Below are 27,641 nucleotides of genomic sequence, written 5' to 3'. Positions count from 1 at the left end.
AGGATCTCAGCCTCACTATTACAAACCATAAAAACTCTTATACAACACGTTAATTATTTATAATTTTTAGGGGGTTATTTGCCTTTATTTTGCGACATTTCCTTCATGAATGAATAATCCAACATCTACTTGCTTACCAAAAGCTTGGGAACATCAGAATATCTGCATATAGTCATACATACAGATGAAACCTCACACTTATACTGACACCCTTCCAATTTACAGTAGCTAGCTGTGCTTTACATTGCTATGCAGACAGAAGCAACTACCACAATACTGTACAGGAAGAATAAATTTCTCAGATCTGTGTTATGTGTTAGTTTACTGCTAGAACTATCTGCAGTATTATGCCCTGTGCATTCAAATGTGCTGGAATTCTTCTGTCCTGCAAAGTATATTAAGTGACAAATTACACAACATGGCTTCAGTCAGAATTTTTTAATTGTATTCCTACAAAATTATGTAAACATTAGCATACAGATCCAGAAAAATCAATACAATATAATGGTGCATAAACTGTAAGTTTAGAAGAATGTCAGGAACACTTCAACAGTTTATAAATTAATATATACAGTATTGGATACTCCTCACTGGATAAGGAAACATCAAAACTGAGCAATTTAGGTGTAGAGCTGTAGAACAAAAGTGCTCAGACACCAAACTTGACTATGAGGCAACATTGAAATCAACCTGACTGCCTGTTATTGTTTCATATTAAGCACTCAATTTAGCTGCTAAAAAGTATAAAACAAAAGTTTTGGTAGGAAGTTTATTTTTATTGGAAATCATATAGCAAATATCCCTAAAATAATAAAAAATCCCAAACCTAGAATACTCCATCACCATTTCTGGAAGAGTGAACCTGAAGCTTTCTAGGCTGCACAAGGAGATCACTGGCATCTCCATTCCACACTACTTCCCCCAGAGCACCAAAGGCATCAGCAGCTAAAGGAAACATTTCAGGGAGTTTGGAAATGGGGAGTGATGGGTAGGGGGAGAAAAAGAAAGATGTAGAGCACATATTGGGCTGACATGCAGCAATCTGGGCAGTTCAGCTCTTACTGAATTAGAACATCATGGGACTGTAACACCACTGTTAATTATTTCTGGGCTATTTTGCTTTAAATAAACCCCAAAACAGAAAGCAACAACAACAAAACAATCTTCAGCCTGCCTGTGATCAAAATGATATTCAAAGCATTCTTATAATGTTGCCCTTTACAAGATCAGGACCACACCACAGAATCCAGGATATATCATTCTTTTTCAGAAAACACATGAAATGAAAAAGGAGTTATTTTCCTTTGTTCCTGTCCATACAAGCATAATTCACTAGAGAAAAAGGTACAGTAAACATATCCTAATGAATGATCTCAAGCAAAAGGCATTCTTTCCCATATTAGAAAATGCTCAGTATCACTGAAACTACAGATTGCATAAGAACACTAGGATCATCCTGGAAGCACTTGACACTGCAAGAACTCTTTTAACTGCATACCTAAAATATGATAATCAGAGAATCTCTCCAAAGTTTAAATTTTCTGTTTCTAGACCTGAAGTCGAATTTCATTCCATCAAATTCCATCCGTACATTTTTCATGCCTGACCAATCACTTCTCACAATGACTACACTGCACTAAAGAAGAAGTATTTATATATAATAAAGGGGAGGGGATTTCTAGACATCTAAAACTTTTTATTGTATTTTTTCCAGTTGTTTAGGAACAAATTCTGTTCATCTCTTCTATATGAGATCCTGAGTAATAAGGTGAAAAAGGTTTGGCTGATAGCACCACTTTTCCATCACTTGTCATAATTCCCAGGGTACATCTATCATTGGCAATGCATCTAGAAGCACTATCATACTTGAACCTAAATGCCCAAATAAGAGCTAATAAAAGTTATTCCTATTGCCAGAATCTGAGCCAACACTAAAACACCAGGAGCAGGGGAAAAGACTTCTGCTAAATCTGAGGATGCAGGTTGCAAACACAGGAAAAAAACCCCTGAAATTCTAGCCAAAATATTTTCCTCATAATGTTTAGGGGCGGAGAAAACTACACCTGGTGGGAAGAATAGGAAGAAACCTCTATGTCCATCACTTCCCAAGTAACACACCTGCAAACTGCCCACTTAGAATTAATGCCAATGTACAGCTCCCTGAAGGTGTTTATAAATGACCCAGACTCTTTCCTGTCTCTTCCCCCAGAGCAGATCAAGCAGTGAGTGATTTATTCTACGTCAGACTGCCAACAGCTTCCAGCATTTAATTACCATGGTGTGTTTGAGGCTTGGAGAGTTTTATCTGACATAACTCAAAAGGATTCATTGATTAAGAAACTTAGGTCACTACACTTCCTGCTGCAGATTTTACTTGTATTGCTAACTCGTAATAGCCACTATGACAGACAATAAAAATCTAACACAGAAGAGGTTAAACTTAGGAATCTGGGCTGAAACTTAAACTGGGCTTAAATATGAATAGACAAAAGTCTCACTGGATTTGCCCTGTACATAGACCTGAAAAAGTTTTATCACAGATGTATCTGCAGTTTTGTGTAAACTATTAAAGTACTACAGCAACACTAATTTGGTATTCACACATAGTAAAAGCACAGTTTTAAAATGTTTTGCCAATACTTCACTGTTATTCCCATGTCTAAAATTACACAGGCAGAAATTCCTAACAAGACCTCATGTTCTTATCTGTAGCCTGCAGACTTTCCTCCCACTGATATGTGATTTGTTTCCTCACTCACATATCCCATGGGGATCTGATACTCACATATATGCATAGTGAGAGAAGGGAGAACTGATATGACAATATGAACACAACTAGCAGACCTTAACTCAAATATTGCCAGCAGCAGTGAACCTTGAGAAACTTCCAGTAGACTAACCTGTCTTAGACCTTGTTCAATGTGGTAAGAGATAGCACCAACAAAATGGTACTGATGAGTTTAATATGAAAATCTTTCCCTCTGCTTCCAGCTTTGGTCACATTTCTCATTTTCCCACTCTCGTTGTACTTTCTCTACTTCTTTAAGCTAACTCTTATGTCTAATTTGCAGTTGTGAAATGTATTCTTGGCTTCACCAGAACATTCCAATTTCTAACCATTTATTTAATAAATTAATTAGACCCAGGACATTTTAAGTTAAACAAATGAAAACTTTGGTAAGAACACCAATGGTACCTTGGCACTCCTAAGGATTATGACAATTTTCAGTAAGAACAATCATTAAAATGCTTCTCTCTAACATCATCTGAGAAGTTACATGGCTGTCTGTACTCCAGCTCTAAGCCTCCATGAAAAATCTATATAAGAGCTCTGAAAAATAAAGGCAAAGGAGTACAGGGAAATCAGAAGTTTTTTAGCAATCTTGAGTGAAATGTACATGTGTACTAAAATATTCTACTTAACAAGGTATAACGCAAACCAGACTTACCAAAGAATTTTTTCTGTACACACATGAACAAGGTTTGCATGTATCAAACTACCAAACAAATAAATCTCATCTCTCAAAGGTGTTTGTGGGGTTTTTTGTTTGGGTGTTATACATAACTACCAATGCAGTCAATATAAGTTAAGCCAGCTCATTCATTATGTCCAGCAATTCACACAATATACCAGTGGGAGGAGATAAACATTATTCTGATCAAATACATTTATTTTAATCTTCAAAACACAACCCTTTTTCTTCATCCTCCTCCTCATCATCAGTAGAATGTGCATAGGACTCTAGGGTGTTGTATATGAAAGAGTACAGCTTGACATCTGGTCCTGAAGTAGAACAGTTTCTGCATTGTTCATTGTAGTATCTCAGCAACAGCCTATAAATGTCCCCTTCAAAAACCAAAAAGAAATCATTAACAACCATGTAAGAACATGCCATATGAGCAATATATGATTGCAAAGGAAGGCAAGAAATGCACATGCACAATGAGACAGTGTCTAGGAACATCTGTAAATGAGCAGTGACAGAGGAGGCAGACGACTGTGTAATAGGAATGTCTGCACGTTGTTCAGAACATAGGATGGCCTCTCTCAACTTCCTGCACAAGCGATCCCAACATTAACCTTCCATACACATTACTTACAAATATATTTCCAATTACCCAGCTTTGTGCTTCTGGCCCAGAAATTAGGACACATAACAATTACAATAGGACAATGGATACACTGCTTTTCTTGTATTGCAACTGAATAACACGTCAGACCACATCTTGAAGGATCAAGACAGAACCACTAGAAGACAAACCTATATCAAGAATGCCTAAGCAGCTTTGGCCTTTTCAAAACTTTTACTGAGTTATATCAAAAGCTTTTGCAAATCTTCTACCTACCACATGTATGTCTAGTTTTCAAATTCTTCAGCATAACTCCTAAGTGAATCAGAAAAGCATCTAGAAGTCTTCTAACTGATAAGCACTGTGCAGTAGATCCCAAACCAGAAGAGTTCCCCATTCTGGAAACAGGTACAAATAAACTGAGACTCATTTGCCTGTGTTCAGGACTTAGTGGCAAGAATTAATATTGGAAAATTTCTTATAGAGATGGTTATGTCTCTTTTGTGCACACAAAGATTTCTTTTTGCTCACCAATGGTTTGGCCCTTCTCACAGAGAAAAGTATGCATGCTGTAAATGTCCCGCATCAGCTCCACATCTCCAAAGGTAAAATACACAATATCACGTCCAGCCTCAGCAGCTGCTAATATCTGAATTAAGGCTGAAACAACAAAAAAATTACACATGAACACAGGATAAAACAATGTGCTAAAGGAAAAACCATAGCTTAAGTTGACAGCAAACAACCATAGCATCCATTTCCATTGTAATGCTGCAAAGCACTACAAACAATGGGTATGTAAATATTACTTCAGTGTTTTAAATGAAATAAAGAATGCTGGGCACTGCAGGTCATATGTGTGAAGCATTATGCAAGAGCTGTTAGTGACACCCACCTTTACTTAGAGATAAACACTTTGCTTAAAACTGAGAGGGGTTTATTATGGTCCATGCTGCCCCCAAGCAGCATGCAATCACTAATTAGGCAATAAATGCCTGTGGGGGCATAAGGCAACAGAGCAGCCCCTTCCATCCTGGTATGAGCTGCCCAGACAGCCACAGACAGTGGGGTAAAAAGCATTCATGAGCACTCAGCAATTTCCATTCTGTGCCACCTGTAAGAAGGAATAGAGCCAATCCTTTCACTAGGTAAGGTATGCAAAGTGAAAGCTGACCCAACTTTTAGCTCCAAGAAAAGAACTATGGTTCTAAAGCCTCTTCCTGCATAATTGAAGATGTCCATCATACCTACAACAGAAGTATGCAACAAGGAATACCATGGCTTATTCTGACCTGTGAGGGGTGACATCAGCAATGCAATTCATGTCACTTAACTTCCAGCTTTCTGTCAAACTCATTGGTCTAAGCTGCATCGCAAGGTCTGCCAACAGCTAACATTACAATATAGACTTTTGTTCCTCTATATGTAAAAGAAAGAAAAATATTTCCTAACTTGGAAACAGTTTTTTGAAAATTCACCTTTAGAAATCATCTGGATCAGGAGTGCTCCTGAACCAAGCTAATGACCTACTGCAACAGGAGAAAGCAGCTCTGGTCCACTTCTCACCCAGCTTCTGACTTTTCTGCAGCTCTCTGGTACTCATCAGACATCACTGTGCCAATTTCATTCACCAAACTGGCAAAAAAGTTATAGATTAAGAATAAAAGCAAATTGTTTTCTGCTAGAACAGCAGTTGAATTGGCAGAATGAAAGGTTTGCTAAGGGTCAGAGCTGTGGCAAGGGAGGGCACCAGACCACAGAGGCAGGAACAACGAAGAGGGAGAAGAAATAATGAGGGGGAGAGGAAAACCAGGACCCCTTTAGGCAGCACCAAACTTAGAAGAGTGCAGCTTTTTCACCAGCCAGCACCGTGAGGGTGCAGTGCCACAGAGGCGTGCAATCAATCACAGGTTCATTTCAGGGAACTACAACAGTCCTAACAACAGACCCCAGCAACTATTCCATCTGCTGCAGCCTGTCTTAATTCAGAGCCTGTTGGTGCAGCTCTGGTATTAATTCTTCCTTTTTCTACCCAGTAAGTAGAGTTAATTAAAATGTGATTAATATTATCTTTGCAAAGATTAATTTCAAATAAAACAGTGTACATAGTGCATTACCACCTGCTAGTGGAAGCTAAATAGAAAGCTGTTCAGAGCTCAGCTCAAGAATCTTTCACATTTTTAAACAGAGATGTATTAAAACACTGCATTCCTTAATCAAAAACCCATAGCCAAAATTATAAATTACAAGATTCACATGTGAAATTAATCTCAATCTGGGAATGATATTTTAATTAAACCACTGAACCAGCTGTGGATTTAGTAAAGCTTCAGTAGTTTAGCTTTTAAAGAGTCTAATTAACTAGCTTGCATAGGGGAACAAAACCTAATGAATCTTATTATTCATTCCAAACTGCAGTTTCTCTTTACAAGATGTTAAAAATATCCTAGTGCTTATTTTGAATTGCTATAGATCTTAAGAAATAGGGATCAAAATTTCTGTCATGAGTCAAACTTCACAATCTTCTGGACATCAATGATATACAACACCATGGGAAATTTCCATGCTACTGGTACAGAAAGAATCATCACAGGAAGAGCAACAGAGCCTATGGTACTGGAGCCTGGAGGGATCTGAGCTCTCTTGGCCCTTGCACCCAGCTGATGTGATCCCACTTAACTTCTGGACTTGCACCTGAAGCAATGGCTGTACTGACATTCCTTCTTCTACTTTAAGAAAACATACATGGGATATTCCAGTTCAGATCCAAGATCTTATGCAAATTGAAGTATTTGTTAAACCTTCCTAATATAAATCAAGCATGCTCAGATCCTACAGTAAATATCAGTCCTGATATTGGTAAGATATGCATTTGGCAGCCAATTTTATCTAATGGAAATCAGAAAACAACTGCCAGGAATTCAATGAGCATTGATAAAAAATTAGATGCTTTATAAATTAAGTACATTAAGAAAGAAACAAAGCTAGTAGCCTGATGACTGTCTCACTGTAGCTACCTAAAGCTGTTCTGAAAAGCAAATTTGAAATACTCTTCAAATGCTTGGAAACAACAAAGACATGTAAATTTCTATTTAGAATTATATGAGCCAGGATATGAATTTATATGTCAGGATCCATCAGTTCTTGAATTGATGGAAAAGGTCTTAAATGAATGTAGGCATGTGATATCTGCTGCATTACAAATACTCTAATTAAATATAAAAGAACATGAGAAAGTGCGTGATATAGCAGGCAAGTCAGGAAAGAAAGCAACATGACTGAGTGACTGGAAACCTCTCTGGCATACAGCAATATATTAAGGAGTAAAACTAAACATTAACCATTGCCAGCAAATTTGTGAAGCCTTGCAAATTACCAGATACTTTAAACAGCTTTGCAGAGACATGAATTTCAGGCAGAATCTAAAAAGACTGCTCCAGGAAGGTCAACAGATTTATATGACCGACAACTGCAATGAACATGCTCTTGTGTGAACTAAATCTGCACGTTTGTGATTTGGAAGGTTTCAGTGCTACAAGTCCTTGCTAACCCACCATTTCACCATCATGTGCTTGCCCCAAACTTAAAAATGAAAATAGCATAAAAGTCTACAGCACAAAGAATAGAGTGGAATGCTCTTTTATTGTTTAAGGCCACATTACTCAAGGCCTAAAGATCAGCACTAATGTACCAATTCTGTAGAATGCCATTTCTTGGCAAAGATGTATTAATTAGAACAAAAGCAAAAAATGTACTTGAACAAAAACATATGGCCCAGAATCAAAATGTAAGTGATCTGATTAATGTGAACATTAATTAATTGCTATGATTTACCTTTTAATCGGGAGTCCCCTCCAAAGGCACCACATCCCCAGTTTCCTGTAGCTATTGCAGAGAGATGTTGAGGTGGAACGTTGGGTCGAGAGAAGCCACAGTAGGCCTGCATGCACACAAGAGTCAGAGATGGATTTAAGAGGCAGCCTGGTGCAATATTTTCAAACAATAAAATGATAACAAAAATCAGTATTGTCTTCTAGCAATACCGAATTCAAACTACTTCAATACACCATTAGTTTTCCTTTAAATTCAACATCAATTAAAAAAAATTAAAGGGAGAAAAACTTTCGCCTTATTTGGACCCAAGTTAAAAATTAAGATATAGGCCCCGAGTCCCAGGCATTTCATCACAGCTATAGGAAGCTTTTCAGGATAGCCTGAGCAGAAAATTAACTCGAGACTTAAAATTTTCCTTAAATACCAATCAGTCCTCATAAAAAAAATATCAGCCAAACCAACACACCTTCTAAATGTTGCAGTGATTTACCATAATTTATTTTAACAATTCAAACCAAATCAATACACTGGAAATTGTAGGCAGATCACAAATTCACTGATTTAGGTAATTAGAATTTTGTACTAAGATATCAGTGAGATTTACAAATGTACTTAAATGTCTTTTTTAGGGCTAATTTCATTACCAACCATGAAGAAACAAGCTGATGAATGTTACTTTAGTCAAGATGCTAAAGTTTCACAACTAATTTAAATTAGTTCTTCAGCACTGTACATCATTTCAAGAGGATGCACTGCCTTTCCAGCTGAGTATTAGGGTGGTGTGTTCCTATGTTTGAATTTATTTAAAACACATCCTATAATATTCTATACAGTCTTGTACTGCAGAAAGCAGGAAGCTTTAACAATAGTAGCATTGAGCTCTCATTTTCAACACCCAAGCTCACTGCATCTGTAAATGCAGAAACACACTAAGGAGACTCATCAGCACATTTTGATCCCACAAATTGGCACACTAGCAGACTGCAACTGAATTAGCATTTTTGTACTCCACTGCCCAGTAAAAACAGCACTGCCACTGCTGGAACAGGCCACACACCTCTCACTACCTATGCCTTATACTGGCCATGCAAGGCCCTAATTCTGGCCCATTAACCTTATTAACTTAGGAGAATCTGCTTTGTGAACTGGAGACTGATTCCAGACACAGCATGTCAGCAGATAAAATTTGTGCATGGGATAACAGCAAAGACCTTGAAAAGCTAAGGTCCCATAACCATAAACAGTTCACTGATAGCAATTACTAGTCCCTGTAAAGTACAACCTTAAAAGCTGGGAAAGACTGCTTTAGCTTCAACAAAAGAGAACCAGCAAAACAAGAAGAAAAACAAGTGACAGGAAAAAAAAGTGACAGGCTATGTAGATGACAAAGCACCTGCTACAGCTTGTGAAAGTAACTCAACATTCCCAAAAATGGTGTTTGGGAATCCATGGCAGACACCAAAGACTGGGAAACATCTCAAGTATCTTACTTAAGGAGAAGATGCCAAATTAGGGATAGCAGAGGAGAGAAAAAATGATGTCCACCACAATTCCAGCTTCCCCTGTCAAAGAGCTCTTCAGCCTGGGAACTTTGATGTGTGAGATTATCAAGGACCACAGTCACTGCAAAGTGCAGTTTTTACACACACAGCTGACTTAGGGCAGGGTCAAGGACTGAAAACTTTGAATAAATGTTGATAATGATTAATAATGTGTAATAATTATTAGTAGGAAGCATGTTAGTTTTGAATGTCAGACCAGAAGCTTTGTTTAAAGGATTAACACTGGCCTGCATTGTCAGTCTTCTTGAAGACTGTAAGCTCTGACTAGCATGTATACACATATATGTAGTTACAACAGCCCTTATAGCTGTTGTGAAAACAAAGGGGATTTACAAACAGCTAGATCTGATCTCAAGACAACGTCAATACAGGAAAAGGCAAATTCCCAGGCAATATGTCAATACTCCAAGAGCAAAGAAGAAAGGTGGAAGAAAAGCCAGTGTCAAGATATTTATGAACTGCCCCATGTTAAAACATGAGGCACCTCCTTTTCCATCTTGACTGCACAGCTGAGTAGGATTCAACAGCACGGAATTTAGACTCATCATTCAGAATTACAGAATAGCTTGAGCTGGAAGGAACCTTAAAGATTACCTCATTCCAACCTGCCTGCCATGGGCTGGGTTGCCTTTCACTAGCTCAACTTGTTCAGGGGCCCATCCAGCTTGTGACTGAACTCTAGCAGGGATGGGGCATCCACAGCTTCCCTTGGCAACTTGTTCCAGTGCCTCACCACCCTCACAGTAAGGAATTTCTTCCTAATACCTAATTTAAACCTGTCCTCTGTCAGTTTAAAATCACTGGCCCTTGTACTGTCACTATCTGCCCATATTAAAAGTCCTTCCCTGAAGCCTTCTCCTCTCCACAATTAACAACCTCAACTCTCAGCCCATCATTTGGAAGCAGGACAGGGAAGAATTAACAACATGTATATCCAAGTTTCATTTATATTTTTGGAAGATATATAAAATACACCTTTGAACAGCACACCAAAGGACAAGAAATACATTTGGCAATCTTTTGCTTTAACATTGGACAGCAAATCCCTGTCATATGAAACACAAATAAGCAAGAACTTCCTTAGACGAAGACAATAACATAAAAGTGTTTGAAAAGGCTCTATAAACATTAGACTGCAGGCTGTTGTAAGAAGTTACTGGCCTTGTTGAGCTCTCTTCTAATTTTTTCTGGACCAAATTGATCAAGGAAACGTCTGAAGTGAAATGCATCTATAGCAACAATTTCAGTGTAGCGTCGTTGCCACTCATCCCTAAAATTGAAGGGGGAGAAAAGTAGATGACATTAGTTGTTTAATATCAGCCATATATATAACCCAACGCAAAATGAGCAAGTCCTTTCAGAGCTCCTCTTTAGAAGCAGCTGAAGAGGTGAACTCAAGAGACAACGGAATACTTTCTTTGTGAGTTGGGAATGAAAGCAGCATCAGAAATGAGACAGGCCTCCTCATAAATTTAGAAATACCCTGGCTAGACTTCGAGCATGAACGTGAAACAAATCTAATTACACAACACTATTTATCAAGTATGTAAGAACATTGCAAGGTCAGTGTTTCTCTGTCTTCCTCCAACCTCTAAATGAGAGTACACTGTGTATGTTTCTCTACCAAATGAGTAATTTTTTGTATATACTCTAATGACATTGCTGGAGAAATAAATTAAAGAGCTCAGAGCTTTCTACTCAGATTCATGGTATTGATTCTTATTTTGCCACACATCAACTGCCCTGTGGCATCTGAGGTATCATTGTCAAACTTCTTGTGACATTGCAAACCATAGTTCACTCAGTCTCTTAACAAAAATGTGCATTAAATACATATATCTCTAAACTGTAAAAGATGTTGGTCTAAGAACTGACATAAGTGCAGTTACCACTTATTACCATTAGTATGGCATTACCAATATAACATAACTTAATTAGCTTGTTGGCTCTGCCGAAGAGAGCAACATCAAGCAAATATCCTATTAAGGCAAATGTTAAGAAACACTTAAAAGTTTTCAAACTTCTAACATTTATTTCTTCCTTCACTTAAAATACTTATGTGGAACTTTACCTAGGGGTCTTATCTTCATGGCTCCTTGCCCAGCGGTAAGTCTCTGCATAGCCTGTGTACTCACTGTACTGCTCAGTACCTGAAACAAATTATTTTCCAGATTACATATAAAATATTTACATTTTTTTCACTTGGCAAATCTTTGATAGGAATCACTGCTTATCCAAATTAACACGCAGCTCTCAGAAGTAATGGGAAACAGAATTTGTATTTGCACCACAAATGCAAGATTTCCTTGTAAAGCTCCCTTCCCACAGGTTATGAGCAGCACCCACCACAGAACATTATGAGTGCACATCTATATATGCTGCCCAGTATATAGCAAGAAGTGCTCAGCACCAACAAACTACCTCTGTACAAGCACAAAGACCCAAAAAACCACAGTCTGGAACATACTTGGCTGCTCTTGAGAGGGTCCAAAAGGGTATCTTGGCAAGCATTAAAGGCTGTCAGAAAGTAGCTCCTCAAGGCCACCAGTATTTTAGTTACTATGCTGTGCTATATCAAATCCTTTTCAAAGGTTTATCAAGACAAAGACAAGACAAAGAAAGATTGAATCTTAACTGAGAACAAGGATCATAATCTTTCTAAAAGGTTGCATTTCCCCTAATTTTATAGAGCTTCAAGACCTGCTTGAAAACCTGGGCATTGCACAAATGCTTCAGATAAATACTCCTGAAGTAATGTCACAGCAAAATTACACCTTTTCCCCATTCTGAGCTCACAACAGCTGAGTTTCAGAAGCAATCACAGAATCCTAGAATGGGTTGCAAGGGACCCCCAAGGACCATGAGTCCAACTCTTCAGTGAACTCACAACCTTGGCATTATCAGCACCATGCTCTGACCAGCTGAGCTGACTTGTTTGGAGGTTCATGCAGGTATAATTTGGCACAATTATAAACAGTAAGAGTAAGAAGAAAAGTGTTAAGGAATCCCTTAATTTCTGATACCAGCTATGCCTATAAATAGAACAGAGAGAAACAGGTTTTAAAGAATTGCAACTTGACAGCATGAAACATCTGATTGCACAGATCAGCAATACCCTGAGAATACAAATGTTTAAATTTAATCTGAGTTTTCCAATCTCTAAATAAAAATGCAATGGAAGTTAAACAGTCAAAAATATAAAACTATTAACTTTAAACCTCACTGACAAGGAAATTTGAATGTTTACATCCAGTAGTCTCAAGCATAGGAAACAAGCTGTTAAAAACTGTTTACAACGATGCATATACATCAAGATATTTTCCCCATTTACCCATATTAATTTTAACTGACAAGACTTATCAATGCTCATTTAATTCATCTGCCCTGTTACCCACTTATTATTTATTTAGTCTAGAAGATTAATCATTCTGAAGGCACACAAATCTCACTTAAGGCTATTTTGAAAAGCTGCTATGCAAAATGAGTGGGATGGTAAGAGATTCCTCACTGAGTTCACTTCCTGATAAAAAAATCGTCTGAAAAATGTGGATAACAAAATATGCCTATGTATTCACACACACGCATGCCCTCAGACAAAGGACAACCACAAGCAGCTTCCATATTCTGAAATCAGTCTTCTAATTGAATTGCAGGCTATCAGTCTTCACTAAGACTCTCCGTGACATGAGTAAAATTCAGTTCTCTTGATGGGCTTGGTGAAAGTGTCTAAGCACAGAATAAGAAAAGACAGATAAGGGAAGTATGTGACACTTTTGAGACCTCTCTTTAGAGGACATTTTTAGAGCATTTCAATTTTTAGAGGAAGTATTTCCTTTGGCTTCTAACATGGGGAAAGAAAACTCTAGGTCATCGAGATACTGTACTGGGATAGATTACATGATAAAGTATTAGGCTGGCTTTTTCAAGGTTCATTGTTTTCATTAATTTTTATGGAAGAGTAGTGCCTGATGACAAAAGCACCAGGAAGCAAACAAACAAGCAAATACACACATATAAACACATATCTATTAATAAAAAAATCAATGCTGGAAAAACTCAAGGAAATCACACAGACTCTAAAGTCATGTCCAAGAAACCCAAAGTTAATGAAAATCAATGAGTTTTCACAAGTGAAGTTCTGGAAATTTGTCAGACAAAAATTATTCAACTGGCAATACTTCTGCCTGCGAACTACTAGGATACAAATTTCTGTTGCTGGGAGAACAGAAGCAGTATGGGATAAACTAGATATGTTAATGCTTTTGGTGAATCTTTTTTCTTCCCATAAAAAACATTAAAGAGGTAAAAAAAGGCAAACCACAAATAAAGTTTCACCAGAATTTTAAAAACAAGCTACAAAACCTAGAAAAGCCTAAAGACAAAAGAATGTATATATTAGTACCATTCAAAAATCTATCCTTTGTGAGACTTATATAAGTTACAGCATCAGACAAAAAGTGAAATTGCCAGCCAAGTGTCAGTGTTTATGGGACCTCACCAATTTTGACAGATTTGCAATTATTACTAAAAATAAATATACCTTTCTCAGACTCCATAGTCTAGCTTTACATTTGCATATGATCTGTACAGCATTACAATCCCTAATAATAATTATAAAGGATTGAGAAAAATCTCACCATAATGTTCCTCTAGTATTTCTAATGAGCTAGAAATTATAGCCCTGAAGAGGCAGGATCACTAGCACTAAATAAAAAGTAGATGTGAAAATTGCAAGACTTTAGTTTTGTAGTCACCAACATAAAGGCATATTTAGTGCCATAAGTGAGAGGAAGGTCCTTCTTTCCCTTTCACTCAGTTCTTTCAATTCTTATCTTGTACCACCATTAGTCTTTGGCTCTCCCAACACTGGCACAATCAGCCTGCTAAATCCAGCTGAAACCAATTTTCCTCTCAGTCAATTTTCAGCCAAACCAAATATCTCATCTCATTTGCTGCCTGGCTAATGTGGACAGAATTCTCCAAAACTGTCCTGCTAGATGTCATTGATAGATCTGTAGATTTAAAGCAAACAAGGAACAGAGTTTCATCTGCTCTTAACACTGCCTGAGGATGTGTGAGCTCAAACAGGAGGGGGAATAAAAGAAAAAATCTGAATGAAAACCACTCACACATATTCACAGCTCTACCAGAAATGCAGCTGTAGGAATCTCTGGTGTTGCTGCTGACATGTCTGTAGGTAGATGTCTGTGCTGAAGAACTTGACTGCTTGCATGACCAGTTTCATAGTCATTACAGCAGTGATCTTAACCAGATACTATAAAATCACAACAAATTTAATTTATCTCCCAATTTCTTAGGCTCCTCTGCAAATTTAAGCTACACAGCTTACAAGCTACCCATTAGGCTGCAGAGTCAAGATGCATCACAAAGAATGTAATTTATCAAGAGGATCATGACACAGAAGAGACTTGGCTAAGAACCAAGGTGGAAAAGCTCCAGGGACTAAATAAAAATGATGGAATGGATATTGCCATTAGAGAACTCCATAACCCAAATACTAATTGCAAAACACTGGAAGATAAAATATAAAAAAAGATAAAATGTTGCAGTGAAAAAACATTCTCACCTTTACTTGTCCATGCCAAATCACCCTTTTTGTTTGGAGGGGAATGGAAGGTCTTTCAAAACACTAATTTAGTGTCTCCCCCTAATCAGTTATTACCCAGACTGATAGCTGTGCTCTGTTTTTACCCTTCCCAAAAAAGTCTCTCCCAGAGGACAGTGCTTAAAATATGTTAATGTAGTATCACATCCAAAATACAGAACAGAAGTCTCTGACGGCCAAGACTTATCTTTTAAAAATGTAATCACAAAAGCCAATTTATCAAAACCTTTTCACAGAAAAGGCATTAATTCTGGAAGAGTGGAAAAACAAAATAAAACACTGTCTTAAATAGATTGCCAAGCTAAGACTGAAAACAAAAGATACTCTGCCCAGTACAATCAGTAGCTAAGGACAGCCTAAGACCTGCAAGATTTAAGCTCAAATTTCTACTGTGTATCCATGTGAGAGGAAGAAGTGCTATTGATGGATTTTTCCAAGAAATGTGTTCTAGTACCTACAAAACTCTTGACTTTTGAGACAGCTCAGGTCACTAAACCCAGTATTCTTTATTTTTGCTACAGTAGACTGAAAAATATAAACATAGTGTATTATAATATTTACCCAGAGGATCTCTCTGGGTAAATATTATAATATAGTTGCTTTAGTGTAAATACACACTTTATATATCTTTGTAGTTGCTCTTTAGTGTAAATAAAGTAGTATGATAGCATAATTTTATTTCTTCAGTCATTAAAAATGCTTATTCATGTATAGAACTGAGACATGCAGCATGAGCTGGGCTGCTCCAGTTCTTAACAGTGACATTTGGTTTTTGATGCTGTTTTAATCCAGTGGATAATAAAACAATCCAAGCTCTATGACAGAGTGAGAAGCAAAAGAAAAAACCCTTTCAGCTAAGCTCTGGATAGACAGGACATCTCCACAACCCCTCAGCAACATACTAGAGAAACAGGTTATTTTTGATATAATTAGGAACCCATAACTGCCCTACAAGTAACATAAACACATACATGAAACGTACAAGATCAAAATCCTTCACAGACAGTTCCTAGCTTTCTACCCTTTCCTAATGGATGCAGATTTTCTACTCTTCATCTTCTTCCCCTTTTAGGTAATCAGAAGGTAGTTCTTCTTCTTAAGTGTGTTCAATCCCACTAATCACATCAAATATAACAAACTCAGGAGAGGAATAAAACACCCACATCCTTTAAAATGAGAGAAGCAATTATCAGCTACTAGCTGGAAATTGTGGCTGTTATCTACATTGCTCATCAGCATTTTTTAGCTAAAGACACCAAGTCCTCAAACACATTTACAGAGGACAAAATAAGTTCTTCTGCTTGCTGTCACTTATGTTTCTCCTTTCACAAAACATCTGTGGAACAGCATCCCTTTTGGTTTTAGCTGGGATGAAGTAAGAGGCTCTTTGTCAAATGAGTATCAACATTTTTCTCCTTTTTTTTTTTTTTAATCCTTACAGCATTTAAACATACTAAACTTCAACTTGAAATATATTTTATATATATAAAACCAGAATTTGATGTGAAACATTTTCTGCAAAGACTAACCTGTGATGATAAGACATTCATTGTGATCCAAGACTTCAGTGATGAGCCTTGATACAATCAGTTCTGGATTGATTAAAAACCGAATTTCTTCTTGTACTAGTCCTGCCCCAGTCACACCACCTCCAACAAAACGGTTTGCAAAATCAACCTACCAAAAATACATTCAGGAGGATTATGATAGTATAAGTTAAAAAAAAAAAAAATCCTTTCATTACCAAAGTAAATAAAATCCTGAACAAATTTCAATTGTTGTGTTGAAATCTGCTGCTATTACTTAAAACTACAAGCAGAGAGACTGATTAAACAGCAAAAGAAATTTTGCACCTCAAATACTCCAAATCCAAGTTGTGTGGGTTTCCCTTGAAGAGGCACATATTTCAGAATAAAACACATTTCACTAAATGTGAAAGATGAAAACAGCATTCTTTTTAGGGACATTGAAAAATCATTAGTTTGTCCTTTGGAAAGCATTCTGCCCCAGCTGTCCACACAGAAGTATCTTTAGATTAGCACTGCCCCTGTAACTGTTATATACCCAAAAAACCCTCTAATGAATTCTTCTTGAATGAATTTCTGCTTGAAATAGAGAAGCTCTGGACTATATTTTGCTGCAGTAGTACATACTTTAAAAATTACATTTTCATACAGACAACAGTTTTAAAAAGAGTTTGTTTATTCAATAAAGCAATTATTATTCACTCAAATTAACTGCCCATATAAATTTATAATTTTAAAAAGTTATTTCATCATCCCAATACTATTAGCTTTTTACTGGTTTTCAGTTAGGTAGCTGATAAGAGAACAGGTACAGGAGAGGGACAGAAGTTGCTGGGGTGACATGAACACCTGTGTAGATTACAAACTGAGCAGAAGGCAGAGTCCAAAGCATACCAAGAGCCAGCCACTACAGCAGCATATGTTCCTCTAGTCTATCCTGGAAATACCAGCACGTTTCAGTTGTTTAAGATTTGTTAAACTTGACTATGATAAAAGAAGTTACATGAAAGCCACTGAGATGTACAGCATGCCAGAGCACTGTAACTGTGCTGAGCAGCCTCCCCTGGGGCCCAGCCTTGTCTCACACAAACATCCACCCTGTGCTGGAGCTCACCTGGGACACATCACCTGTGAGCCCAGGCCCAGCCCTGCTGGTGCCCACGTGCTCACCAGACATCCCACACAGTCCTGGTGCCCTGACTCCCACCCTGCCTTTGTCTGATGGCCACCAACCAGTCAGCAGGGGCTGTGGTTGTCAGCATCCCTGCCCACTGAGGCTGAGTGGACATCTGCACTGTCCTGCCTCTCTGCTGGAGTGACTGCTCCTCATCTGAGCAGAAGTATTTTGTTTGATAAGACTTGAAATAGCCAAGAGGAAAAAAATCACATCCTAGGCAATGCTCCCTTATAAAGAGTACAACAATAGAAAAATTATTGAGCAATTGTTGAGTTCTTCATAATTTCAGCACACATTTGAGTGCTCCAGTTTCATAAAGTTATGAGACATTTTAAATTCTGAGCAAAAATCATTGAAGAAAAAAATTCTCCATGTCTCATTTCTCCTCTTCCAATGCAGTACTTGTCCCTGGCTAAAAAAGTTCTAATTTTTACTTTTTTTTGTAAAAGAATTCTAGAAGGCAGACTTTTTTCTTTTAAAGAAAAGCAGAAAGTAAACAACTGATCTGACAACTCAAATGTGTTCCTTCCTCTATCATATCTACAGACAAGACATCCTCCTTATGAATTTCTTTTGCTGACTGCCTCCCAGACTAAAACACTGGTGCTGGCAGCAGCAAGAAAGTCTCTTGGATCACTGACCTGGTCACTGTCTGGGGCACAAGAATAATTTTTTTTAAATAAACTGAAACCGTTGACAAGTCATCAAGATCGCAGCCTGAACCTTTTGTCCTGTCAATCTTTGATCCTGGCTTGAACCAGAAGACCTGAAGCTGTCCAGGACTTGTGATTTTCTGTCAGCCCTTTCTGTAACAGGTACCTGTGCTACTTAGATGAGCTGAGGAACATTGACAGTACTAAGACTGCCCATGGAATTAATTGATAGGGGTTTTTTTGTGCTGCATAACATCTTGTCATTTAAGTCAGTTGAGGATAAACAAGTAACTTTGTTACGCTGGCAGACCATGAAAGTACAACCAAAACATGAAATTCACATGAACTGTTATATGCACTTACCTGTAGCATACCTTGCCCATTATTTTCGATGGTGCCTTCATAGGTGACATGCAATCTAGATAGTTTTTTCTGAGATCTACCATTGAGGAAAAATATAGCACAGAAATGATCATTTAAGAACCCCCACAAAAACCATTAATTTTAAAACAAAATTCACCCAAACCCCAGATGCTTACACACCTTAAACGTAAGGTGGTTTAAAAAAAAAAACAAAAACAAAACCCCTGATGGATTAAAAAAAGGTTTGCCTAGCAGAAACAATGTAATAAAGTTTAACATAGTCATTTGTTCAATTTTTCCACCTTTTACCATAAAATCCCACATCTGGATTTCTAAGTTTTTCTTGTTCCCCAGCAATGAAGCTGCAATACTTGTGCTCATGCTGATCATCACCCATAGTTCATTACACTACTTGTCATTTCTTAAATCAAGAAATGATTGGTAATATAATCCCTCTCCTCCCTCCCCCCCCCACACTCAAGCAACAGCATCCAAGATATATTACTGTTTTAAAACTTCAACTAATACTTGTTTCCTTTACAGACAAACATATGGGAAAACTCAGGACACAAACTACTTGTGGCAATTCAGCCACTGCCCTCTTTATTTCTTTCTGCAACAGTCCATAGCAAAGATTGTTTTCTGTAATACCTCTAGACCTGAATCAAATCCAAATGAATGCCACTCAGTTATTGTGTACTTAAGAAACTTCTTACATTAACAGATGTTTGACTTACCTCTCCCAGTCTGGAAACTCCTGGAGACACTGCCTTGTGAACGTCACCAATCCCGTAGGTTCTACAGGCAAACGAACCCCAAAGGAAAATGTATTAAGTGTGGGAGCTCAGCCCTTAGATTATCTTAACAGGTCATCTTTGAAAACTACAAACATCATTCCTTGGTAGATACCAAGAGCTTAACTTTCCTCAGGAGTGACTCTGATTTTTTCCCTGACAGCCCATGCTCTAATTGAAGACAGGTAACATGAAGACCAAAATATTACTTCCCCTCCCACTTCGCAGTTTGAGTATTTCAGTTTTTCCAGATCTAGTAAAAACTATTTCTTAAGTGATTTCCACTTTAACAACACAAAACACTGCTAGAAAGACCCAGTAGTTGAAGTAAATTGTGCTGCTTTAGAGAAAAAGAGATTGTGAAACTTTAAAATCAACAATGTTCAGTGCCAAAGAATATTCAACATATGGAGGGAAGAAGCAGCAGCTCATATTTCCAAGAAAGTCCAACTATGTCAATAAGCATGCAGTGTTAGCAGATTCCAAATCAGGCAGTTTTTAACCCTGCCAGGATGGAGGTGAAATTCACTGTATTCCAGCTGAGAAAAGACTCCTGCCCTTGAGAGGAAAAGAGGAGCTGCTGCTCATTGCAGGAAGGGGCAGTAGCATCTTTTCTCTTTATTTCACTCAAAAAAGTTCAGTTTCACAACAGAAAGAAAATGTTAACCTTTTATTAGGTGATACGATCTTAATAAAATCTTCAGTTAAGACTTATTTCTCTGCTACAGTAAATCTACTGTGATTTATGAAAACATTAAGAACATTATGTCAAGCACAAATGCATCCTTCTAAAAAAGCCTTAATTAGTCCTATGCTTTGCTTTAAAATTTAGGTTTAAAAAAAGGTTACTTTCTCTGAAAAAAAGTGCATAGCTTTCAAGCAAAATAATCAAGTGCTCTTTCAAAGGGAATACTAGTATCAGTTGTGGTATTCTGCAAATCAAGCATTCACCTTTTAAGCACAAAGTCTTCAGTTTCCACTGTGTTCTTTCACAGAGAACTCAATTATTATTTACAATAAAAAGAGCTACAAACTATTACAGTAATTTACAGAGCTAAGTTACTTCAGCCTTACAAATTCCTGGGAGAAAAAAAAAAAAAAAAAAGAAGAAATGGCATATTTTAAAGGTACAATACAAATTTTTAATTTAAGGAAAGAGCATTCAAGAATCTCATTAAAAATTATTTAAAGTTATAATGTTAGGAAATCTAACATGGTAGTTTCATAAAGCATGTTCCCATCAGAGCTCATATTCTCAGGGGCTCAGGGACAGCTGCATCAATTTTAGGATTTGGTTTGCACAAAAACATTATAACTCAGGTATTAAAAAAAGCTGGTACACTGTATCTCTTCTCAGTCCCACACATAGATCACAAGTAACTTTTTAGCTCAGAGATTACCTTCTATTGCTATTGCTTAAAGTCTGACAGCTAAAATAGGATATAGCTGCATTTATTTTGTGGTGAATTAAAATGATGAAGATGGCCCAAATCAAGTAAGGGGCTTTTGTATTGAATAGTTTAAATCTGTCTTTCTTTTAAAACAAACTCTTCTGAGAAAGTATGAAGTTAATAGTAAACTGCTGACATGTAAAGAGAAAGTTCTTAAAAAAAAGACTATTGTAAGGGTGTTGCTGCTGATCTGATGTATGCTACTACAGTAAAATCTGTCTCCCCAAAAATGCAATATATGAGCTATGGTAGTTTTCAATAGATCTGTTATTGAAAGCTTATGCAAATGTTCAAATCTCTGGTAATTACAGAAGATGTGACTATGCATTAAATTCTCCAAGAGCAGGAGATATCTCATGTTTTGCTATCATTTGTTTTATTTGAACTGGGCAAACCTAAAAACAGCTTTGCTCTGGAACCACAGAAGGGAAAAACCTGAAATACCAACACAAGTAGGGGAAAATCCCTCAGAACTCCAAACATTATAGTCAAAAGACTAAATATGCATTCTGCAGGAAAAATGAAGCCTGACTCAAAATCTGTAATTCTGTGATTTAATGGCTGTAATGGTGCCAAGTTCCCTCTACAGCCTCACTTTGAAGTGGTGATGCAAGTGGTTGGATATATTATTAGCATTATATATATATACATATATTTATATCTACACATCTACACAATGATATATACACAAATATATATACACACAGAGGGCTAAAAGTATATTTCTGTATTCCACACACACCCCGTATATATTTATATATATTTATCAGAAAAAAAAAAAAACCAGAATGAGCTCTGGGCAAATAATTTGCTTGCATGCATCATACATATACTAAGAAGTGGCATTAGTATGAAAATCAGTGTATTTTGCAAGCTGTCTTTTATTAAATACTTCCATCATGGCTGTGTACACATTTCTAAATTTAATGGGATTAAATTTTTCATCTATCTGCTTTGCAACTCAAAAAAAGAAAAAAGGACATACTTTTTTCTGTGACTCTTCTAAAATAGCAGAAAAGGGTCTTAAGTTTCTCAGGCTTTCTTGGTGACCTCCCTTCAAACAACCTGAAAAACAGGAAATAAAACCAAATTACATTTCAGAGACACAATGCAGAGCAATTAGTGCTACTGACTAATTGCAATTTGTTTTTTTGTAATTATTATGCACACATTTTATTAGCTTTGCATTTAAATACTGTACTGTAGAAAGAACACTCTAGACAGCCCCACTGTAATTCAAGATTTTAGGACTAATGAGCTTATTGACTTGCTGTGTTTCTGACGAAGATGCCAAGTGAATGCTTATCTCGCACCAAAATACCAAGAAATGTAATTTCAATAAGAATATTTTGGAAATATACTAGTTTTAGTTGCAAGAAACTGAAATGTTTAACAGGTCATTAGGTGACCAAGGGGTGAAAACATAGATATTGAGTACTCCAAGATCCAAATGTCACCCTCCTTTCAGCTCAGTGAGTTGCTCAGTACAATTAATGCAACCTTGTTGTTTTCAAGAGCTGCACTGCACCAGCAGCATTTCTAAAGAAAAGAACCTTCCCCCAAAAGAAATGGCTCCATCCACTGGCTTGTTACAGCCATTCTAACAGACATTTGTAAAAAAACCTAAGCATTAAAACGAAGGATCCTTTTTTTAGCCATTAAGTGAATGCATTCTTTTAAGGTTAGCTGAAATACTTTTACTGCATCATCTATCTTCCAGCAACTTGAGCACACATTACTTAATTTCACTTCCAGCAGAGTGACAAGGCATTGTTATTGGCAACACATAATGGAATTTATCTGGAAGGAAGAACAGCAGTGACTTCAGAAATAATACCCTTGAATAGGAAGTTTACAAAAAGATGTCTGATCCACTGAAAGCCCTAAGGATATAAGATTCCCCCCCAATAAACAGTCTAAGTAAAGCAATGACACAACATTATTCATTTGTTTCTGTGTAGTGGAACAATAATCTGCCTTTAAAACCAGAATGCTGAGAGGTGAATTAAACTAGATTCAGCAGGGAAGTGAACTAGATTTTTTTCAGCATTTAAAAATCCTTATGATGTGTACAGGCTGAAGAGATCAGCTGCATCTGAAATCTGCATTAAATCACAGAGGTTAATTTTATTAACATTTTATTGTTTGAACAGAGAACAAGTACTTTAGGAAGGTAAACTCCAGACTGTTAACAGTCCATTCAATATGCAAGTTCTATCAAAGCCTTGAGCTTGAACAGGTAAAAAGGGCTTTATAAAAGGAGCCAATGTGTGCATGTGTGTACAGGTGTTGCCTAAATTACCCCCAACCTCTTATGTGGAAGTCTCATTTGGTATGAAGCCTTTAAACTGGTTCGTTTGTCTGTCAGCCTGATGATGTCTTTACTAGTTTTTTTGCCTCTTCACATAAAAGTGACATCTTGCTTACATTGCAAACTCTCAGGTGAGAGTTCTTCATGTCACAAAGGCAATATGTGATCCAGCATAAACAGCAGGCTGGGCAGGAAAGGTGCAGAACTATGCCTGAAGTAAGTCAGATCACTAAAACCAGTCATATTTGTGAATACAACAGGAAAAGCAAGTCATATTTACATGATTCAAAAATGGCCTTGTCCTACCCCATTAACTTAAATGAGGACATCACATGGCAAAGTTACAAACATTTTGACCTTCAGTCTTGTTTCTGAAAGAATCAGTTGGGCAAAATAATGAAAATCTTATTTTTGAAGTAAATACTTTAAAAAATAGAGCTATATGAAGGCATCACTGAGATATTTAATAACATTATGCTTCAAGTGCTGCAACACAGATCCTACTAAAAATTCATCCAAAAATCTAAGTGAAAACCACATGATTTCCTGACAGAACCACCTAGGGCCAAAAGCCATTAATTTCAATTAAAGAACTCATCCAGATGAAGTGCACTGTAAATCAAATGCAAAGCACTGTAAGTCCACTTTCAGGTGAAGTAATTAAAATCTTTGTGGCAACTGCTCATGTAAGCTTTGTACAGGATGTTCCCACTGCCATGCATTAACTTCAATTTATCAGTTACAGGAACTAAGAAAGCCTCCAGGACTGATCACCAATTTCATCTCTGGCTCTCCAGCCATGCCAGGGGAGTAGCAATTTTAATCAAACAGAAGACCTTCACAGAGATACATTTAGGTATTCAAGGCCAGAGATTTCAAAATATAAGAAAGTAGATGTAAGAACTTTGTATTTATGATATTGTAGATTGTTAAAGTCATTGTGGCTAAATGAAAAATCTTTCCCAGCAAATATTCAGACATTTAATTGTTTTGAAGAGAAATACAATATATGAGAAATAAAATACTAAAATTAGTAAGAATGAATTAATGCTTTGTGAAGTAAGCATACAGTAAAGTTACATGGCAACAGTTCATACCATTTCAACAGTTAATACAAAAACACGCATGAGCATTTTCCTAAAAAATTTGGGGTGGAAAAAGAAGCATTTAAAAAGGGCAATCAATATTCTGTTTTTCACAGTCTTGACTGTCAACTGAAAATTGTCATATTTGCAACCAACATTTCCACCTTCTAAAGCTGGAGTCAAAAGCTCCAGAGAACCTACTCCCAGCTCCTTCTTTACTGAGGCAAGTGGACCTCAAACTTGCAAGGAATTTCAAAGGGTGCATTGACAATAACACAAGAGAAAAATTATTTAAGAACATCAAGAGCTTCACAAAAGTGACCTTGGCTTGCACGGAGTTTACTGGGGAGAATTTGAACCAGCTTAAGTAAACACTTCCCAAATACACTGTTTCTGATCAAGCTAAAATTAAAATACAGTATTTACCTGTAAAATTTAATTTCCAAGGAGTTAAATTGCTCCCCCGATGTTAGTCTAAGAACTGGCTCCAGCAGGAGCCATTACAATCACGTGATTTAATCTCCCAGGTCAATAATTTCCTAATGATATTTCCATACCCAGACTGGGCTTCCTTTGAATGTTTCTTTTCAAAGAGAATAATCATGTCTTTACATTGAAGTTGGAACCTATTGTAAGACCCAGAAAGGTGTACACACTGTAATAATATGCAAAAATGTGCATTATGAATCATACTTCAAATAATAATTCCCATTCATAAATCCATGGCATTTCATGGGTACTCTTTGAAGAAGTGTGGATGCACAATTTTGTACTTGTGATTCCTACAATTAACTATGTGTACTGTTTCCTCTACTACCCAAAGGAACTAAAAAGTGCCTTTGTCTTTACTACTGGACTTAAAGAAACACTTGTGTTGTTTTCTTATATTTTAGTGGGATCTCACTAAAGATAACAGAACATCTGAACAAGTAAAAAACATTTAACTAAAACCTGATCTTCTCCTACAAATAGAAGTCAAAGAGGGACTTACACAGAAGTCATATGGATAGATGCATTTCACCCAGTAAAGGGACTGAGTGGGGGAAAGACACGTTAAGGCAGAAATGAAAATACTGGATAGATGTTTCCTTCCACCTCAAGAACACAGCTCATCACTAAACAGTTTTGGTCTAAGGCACTAGATAACAAAACACTTAGAAAAGGGAATAAATCAAGTATCTTGCTTTTTCTATGTTGCTCCATTTCAAGCCTATGCTTATCTGACGTATACATACATGTAGGGGTGGAAACAATATACTTAACTATGTTACTGTCAAACTTGTACTGTCCTCCATACAATTGAGGGCTATTTTGATTAAGTGGGTGAGCATTCTCAGTTGCTGAGCATCCTCAATGGGAGCTGCTGAAATTTCAGGTTGATACGCAGCACTCTAAAGGAAAAACTAATATAGTATTGAATGGTCCAATAACCTCATCATTTAGGATTGCATTTATTGCACTGGGGAGCACATAAGCACCTCTTCCATCTTTCTCCTGCAATTCCCAACCTCTTGGAATAAAAAAGTGGAGTTTCAGGAACAAACAAGAAATATAAAACTCTCTTTTTCAAAACCAGTATATTTCTAAAGAAGTATTTTTTGAGCTTTGACTTCTAATACTAAGCACAGCTTATCAAAACAGTTTCAGAAGGATTCTCTCTCAGTATGATTTGACATTTTTTATTCATTTGTGCTCAAGGCAACCTTAGTCACATCCACATTAAGGAATGCCTATAGATATTAGTGTATCAAAGGTCAAGCAAAGCTGTGTGCATTCATGCGCACAGAGAGAGAGAAGCCCACCATGCAAGATCTGAAATGTGTCTGTAATTATGTGTGCTTATCACACAATTGCATGGGACAGACAACAATTTCATTCTCTAAATATATGAAAGAAAACTTGTTTACCATATAGGAATAACTGGAATTACGTAAATTAACCATATCCTTTGCCTTAAGTGTTCTCTGAGAATGCTGTTTTGTTGATTATTTATTGGGTAGGGTTTCCCCCATACAGAAACATATATCTACATTTTAAAATGGAGTTTTAAATCTCTAAAGCTTCACTTCAGTGAAAAAGACTGCAGACAGGACCAGTCAAGGACTTTTCATGAAGAATGGAACTGCAAAAAGTGTTTCATTGTTATAATTTATGCTTCCTTTCCCAAGAGAAACAAGCTACACTGTATTTTGGGAACAGCAATACCCCAGAGACCCACTGTGGTCTCCAAAGCACCCCAGGTGGTGTGCAAGACAATCCAGTAGGCTGCAGGAAGAATATATTTTTGTCCCATTCATCAAATTAAAAAAAAAACTTGAAGTAGTGGTTATTTCATCTTTATCTCATCCTTTCTGATTTTTTTCCATGTTTTAGAATGCAAATATTAGTAAAGTAGCACATGTATGTAACTCCTAAGTAAATGAATACAAATACATTGGTGTGTATAAATATACATATAGTATATATACAGTACATTGCTCAAAAATGTTTTACTGATAAGCATGTGTGATCAAAAAAGTTTGGAGACCACTAGCTAGAAAGCTTTAAATATAAATACCTAAACATCAATTAGATAATGCAATATGAAGAAAACTTAGCAAGTTAAAAATGGGACACTCTTGTAACTTTAATATATAAACCCTTACTAGGAAGTCCTGCAGCCACTAAAAATATTTTAAGTGATAAACAGAAGGAAAACTATTCAGCATATTACAACTTTATGAAATTTGGACTTAATGGAAATCAAAAGCAGAATAATTCAAATTATAAATTCCTTCCAGAGAGATGAAAGGCAGGCAAACTGACCATCCCTCTGAAAAAAACAAAAGGAAATGCCACTGTCCACATCTGGCATTTCCTGATAGAAAAACAGAGCACAACCTCCCACAGGTCAGGTACAGCAACCTCAGTTCTTCTGTGGTGCCTGGTGTGTGCCTCTTCCACTCAACATGAATTGTATCTGTCTGTATTAAAGCTGCCTTCCTTCTCTCAGGTTATAAAGGATGTCATTTTAGAGTTCTCTAATTTCCTTCATATCAAGCAAGAGAAAAACAAAACATTCAATATTTCAACCTCATGGGCAATTTCTTATTTACTGTGAGGTGTTATAGGTACACACTGTCATCATCTGAGAAGTTATTTAGGAACACTGCGCTATTCAATAACCTCATGTTGAATTAGAATTTCAT

General features: G+C 36.8%; 1 protein-coding gene across 1 annotated transcript in view; it reads right to left on the bottom strand.

The window, feature by feature from the left end:
• Window positions 1-423: 423 nt before the first annotated feature.
• PARG (poly(ADP-ribose) glycohydrolase) overlaps window positions 424-27,641 on the bottom strand; it is a 59,145-nt gene continuing 31,927 nt past the window's right edge. The window contains exons 10-18 of the mRNA XM_021536153.3: window positions 22,043-22,122; window positions 19,550-19,610; window positions 18,813-18,888; window positions 16,623-16,770; window positions 11,539-11,617; window positions 10,629-10,737; window positions 7,906-8,011; window positions 4,603-4,731; window positions 424-3,847 (exon numbers count right to left, since the gene is read on the bottom strand). Coding sequence (XP_021391828.1) covers window positions 3,675-3,847; window positions 4,603-4,731; window positions 7,906-8,011; window positions 10,629-10,737; window positions 11,539-11,617; window positions 16,623-16,770; window positions 18,813-18,888; window positions 19,550-19,610; window positions 22,043-22,122 — 961 coding nt within the window. The 3' untranslated portion in view covers window positions 424-3,674. The remainder of the gene's footprint in view (window positions 3,848-4,602; window positions 4,732-7,905; window positions 8,012-10,628; window positions 10,738-11,538; window positions 11,618-16,622; window positions 16,771-18,812; window positions 18,889-19,549; window positions 19,611-22,042; window positions 22,123-27,641) is intronic.

The sequence above is a fragment of the Lonchura striata genome, chromosome 7 (assembly GCF_046129695.1).
Source record: "Lonchura striata isolate bLonStr1 chromosome 7, bLonStr1.mat, whole genome shotgun sequence".
NCBI classification, from domain to species: domain Eukaryota; kingdom Metazoa; phylum Chordata; class Aves; order Passeriformes; family Estrildidae; genus Lonchura; species Lonchura striata.
The sequence above is the reverse complement of the archived record's forward strand: the minus strand, read 5'-3'. Positions and strand labels throughout refer to the sequence as shown.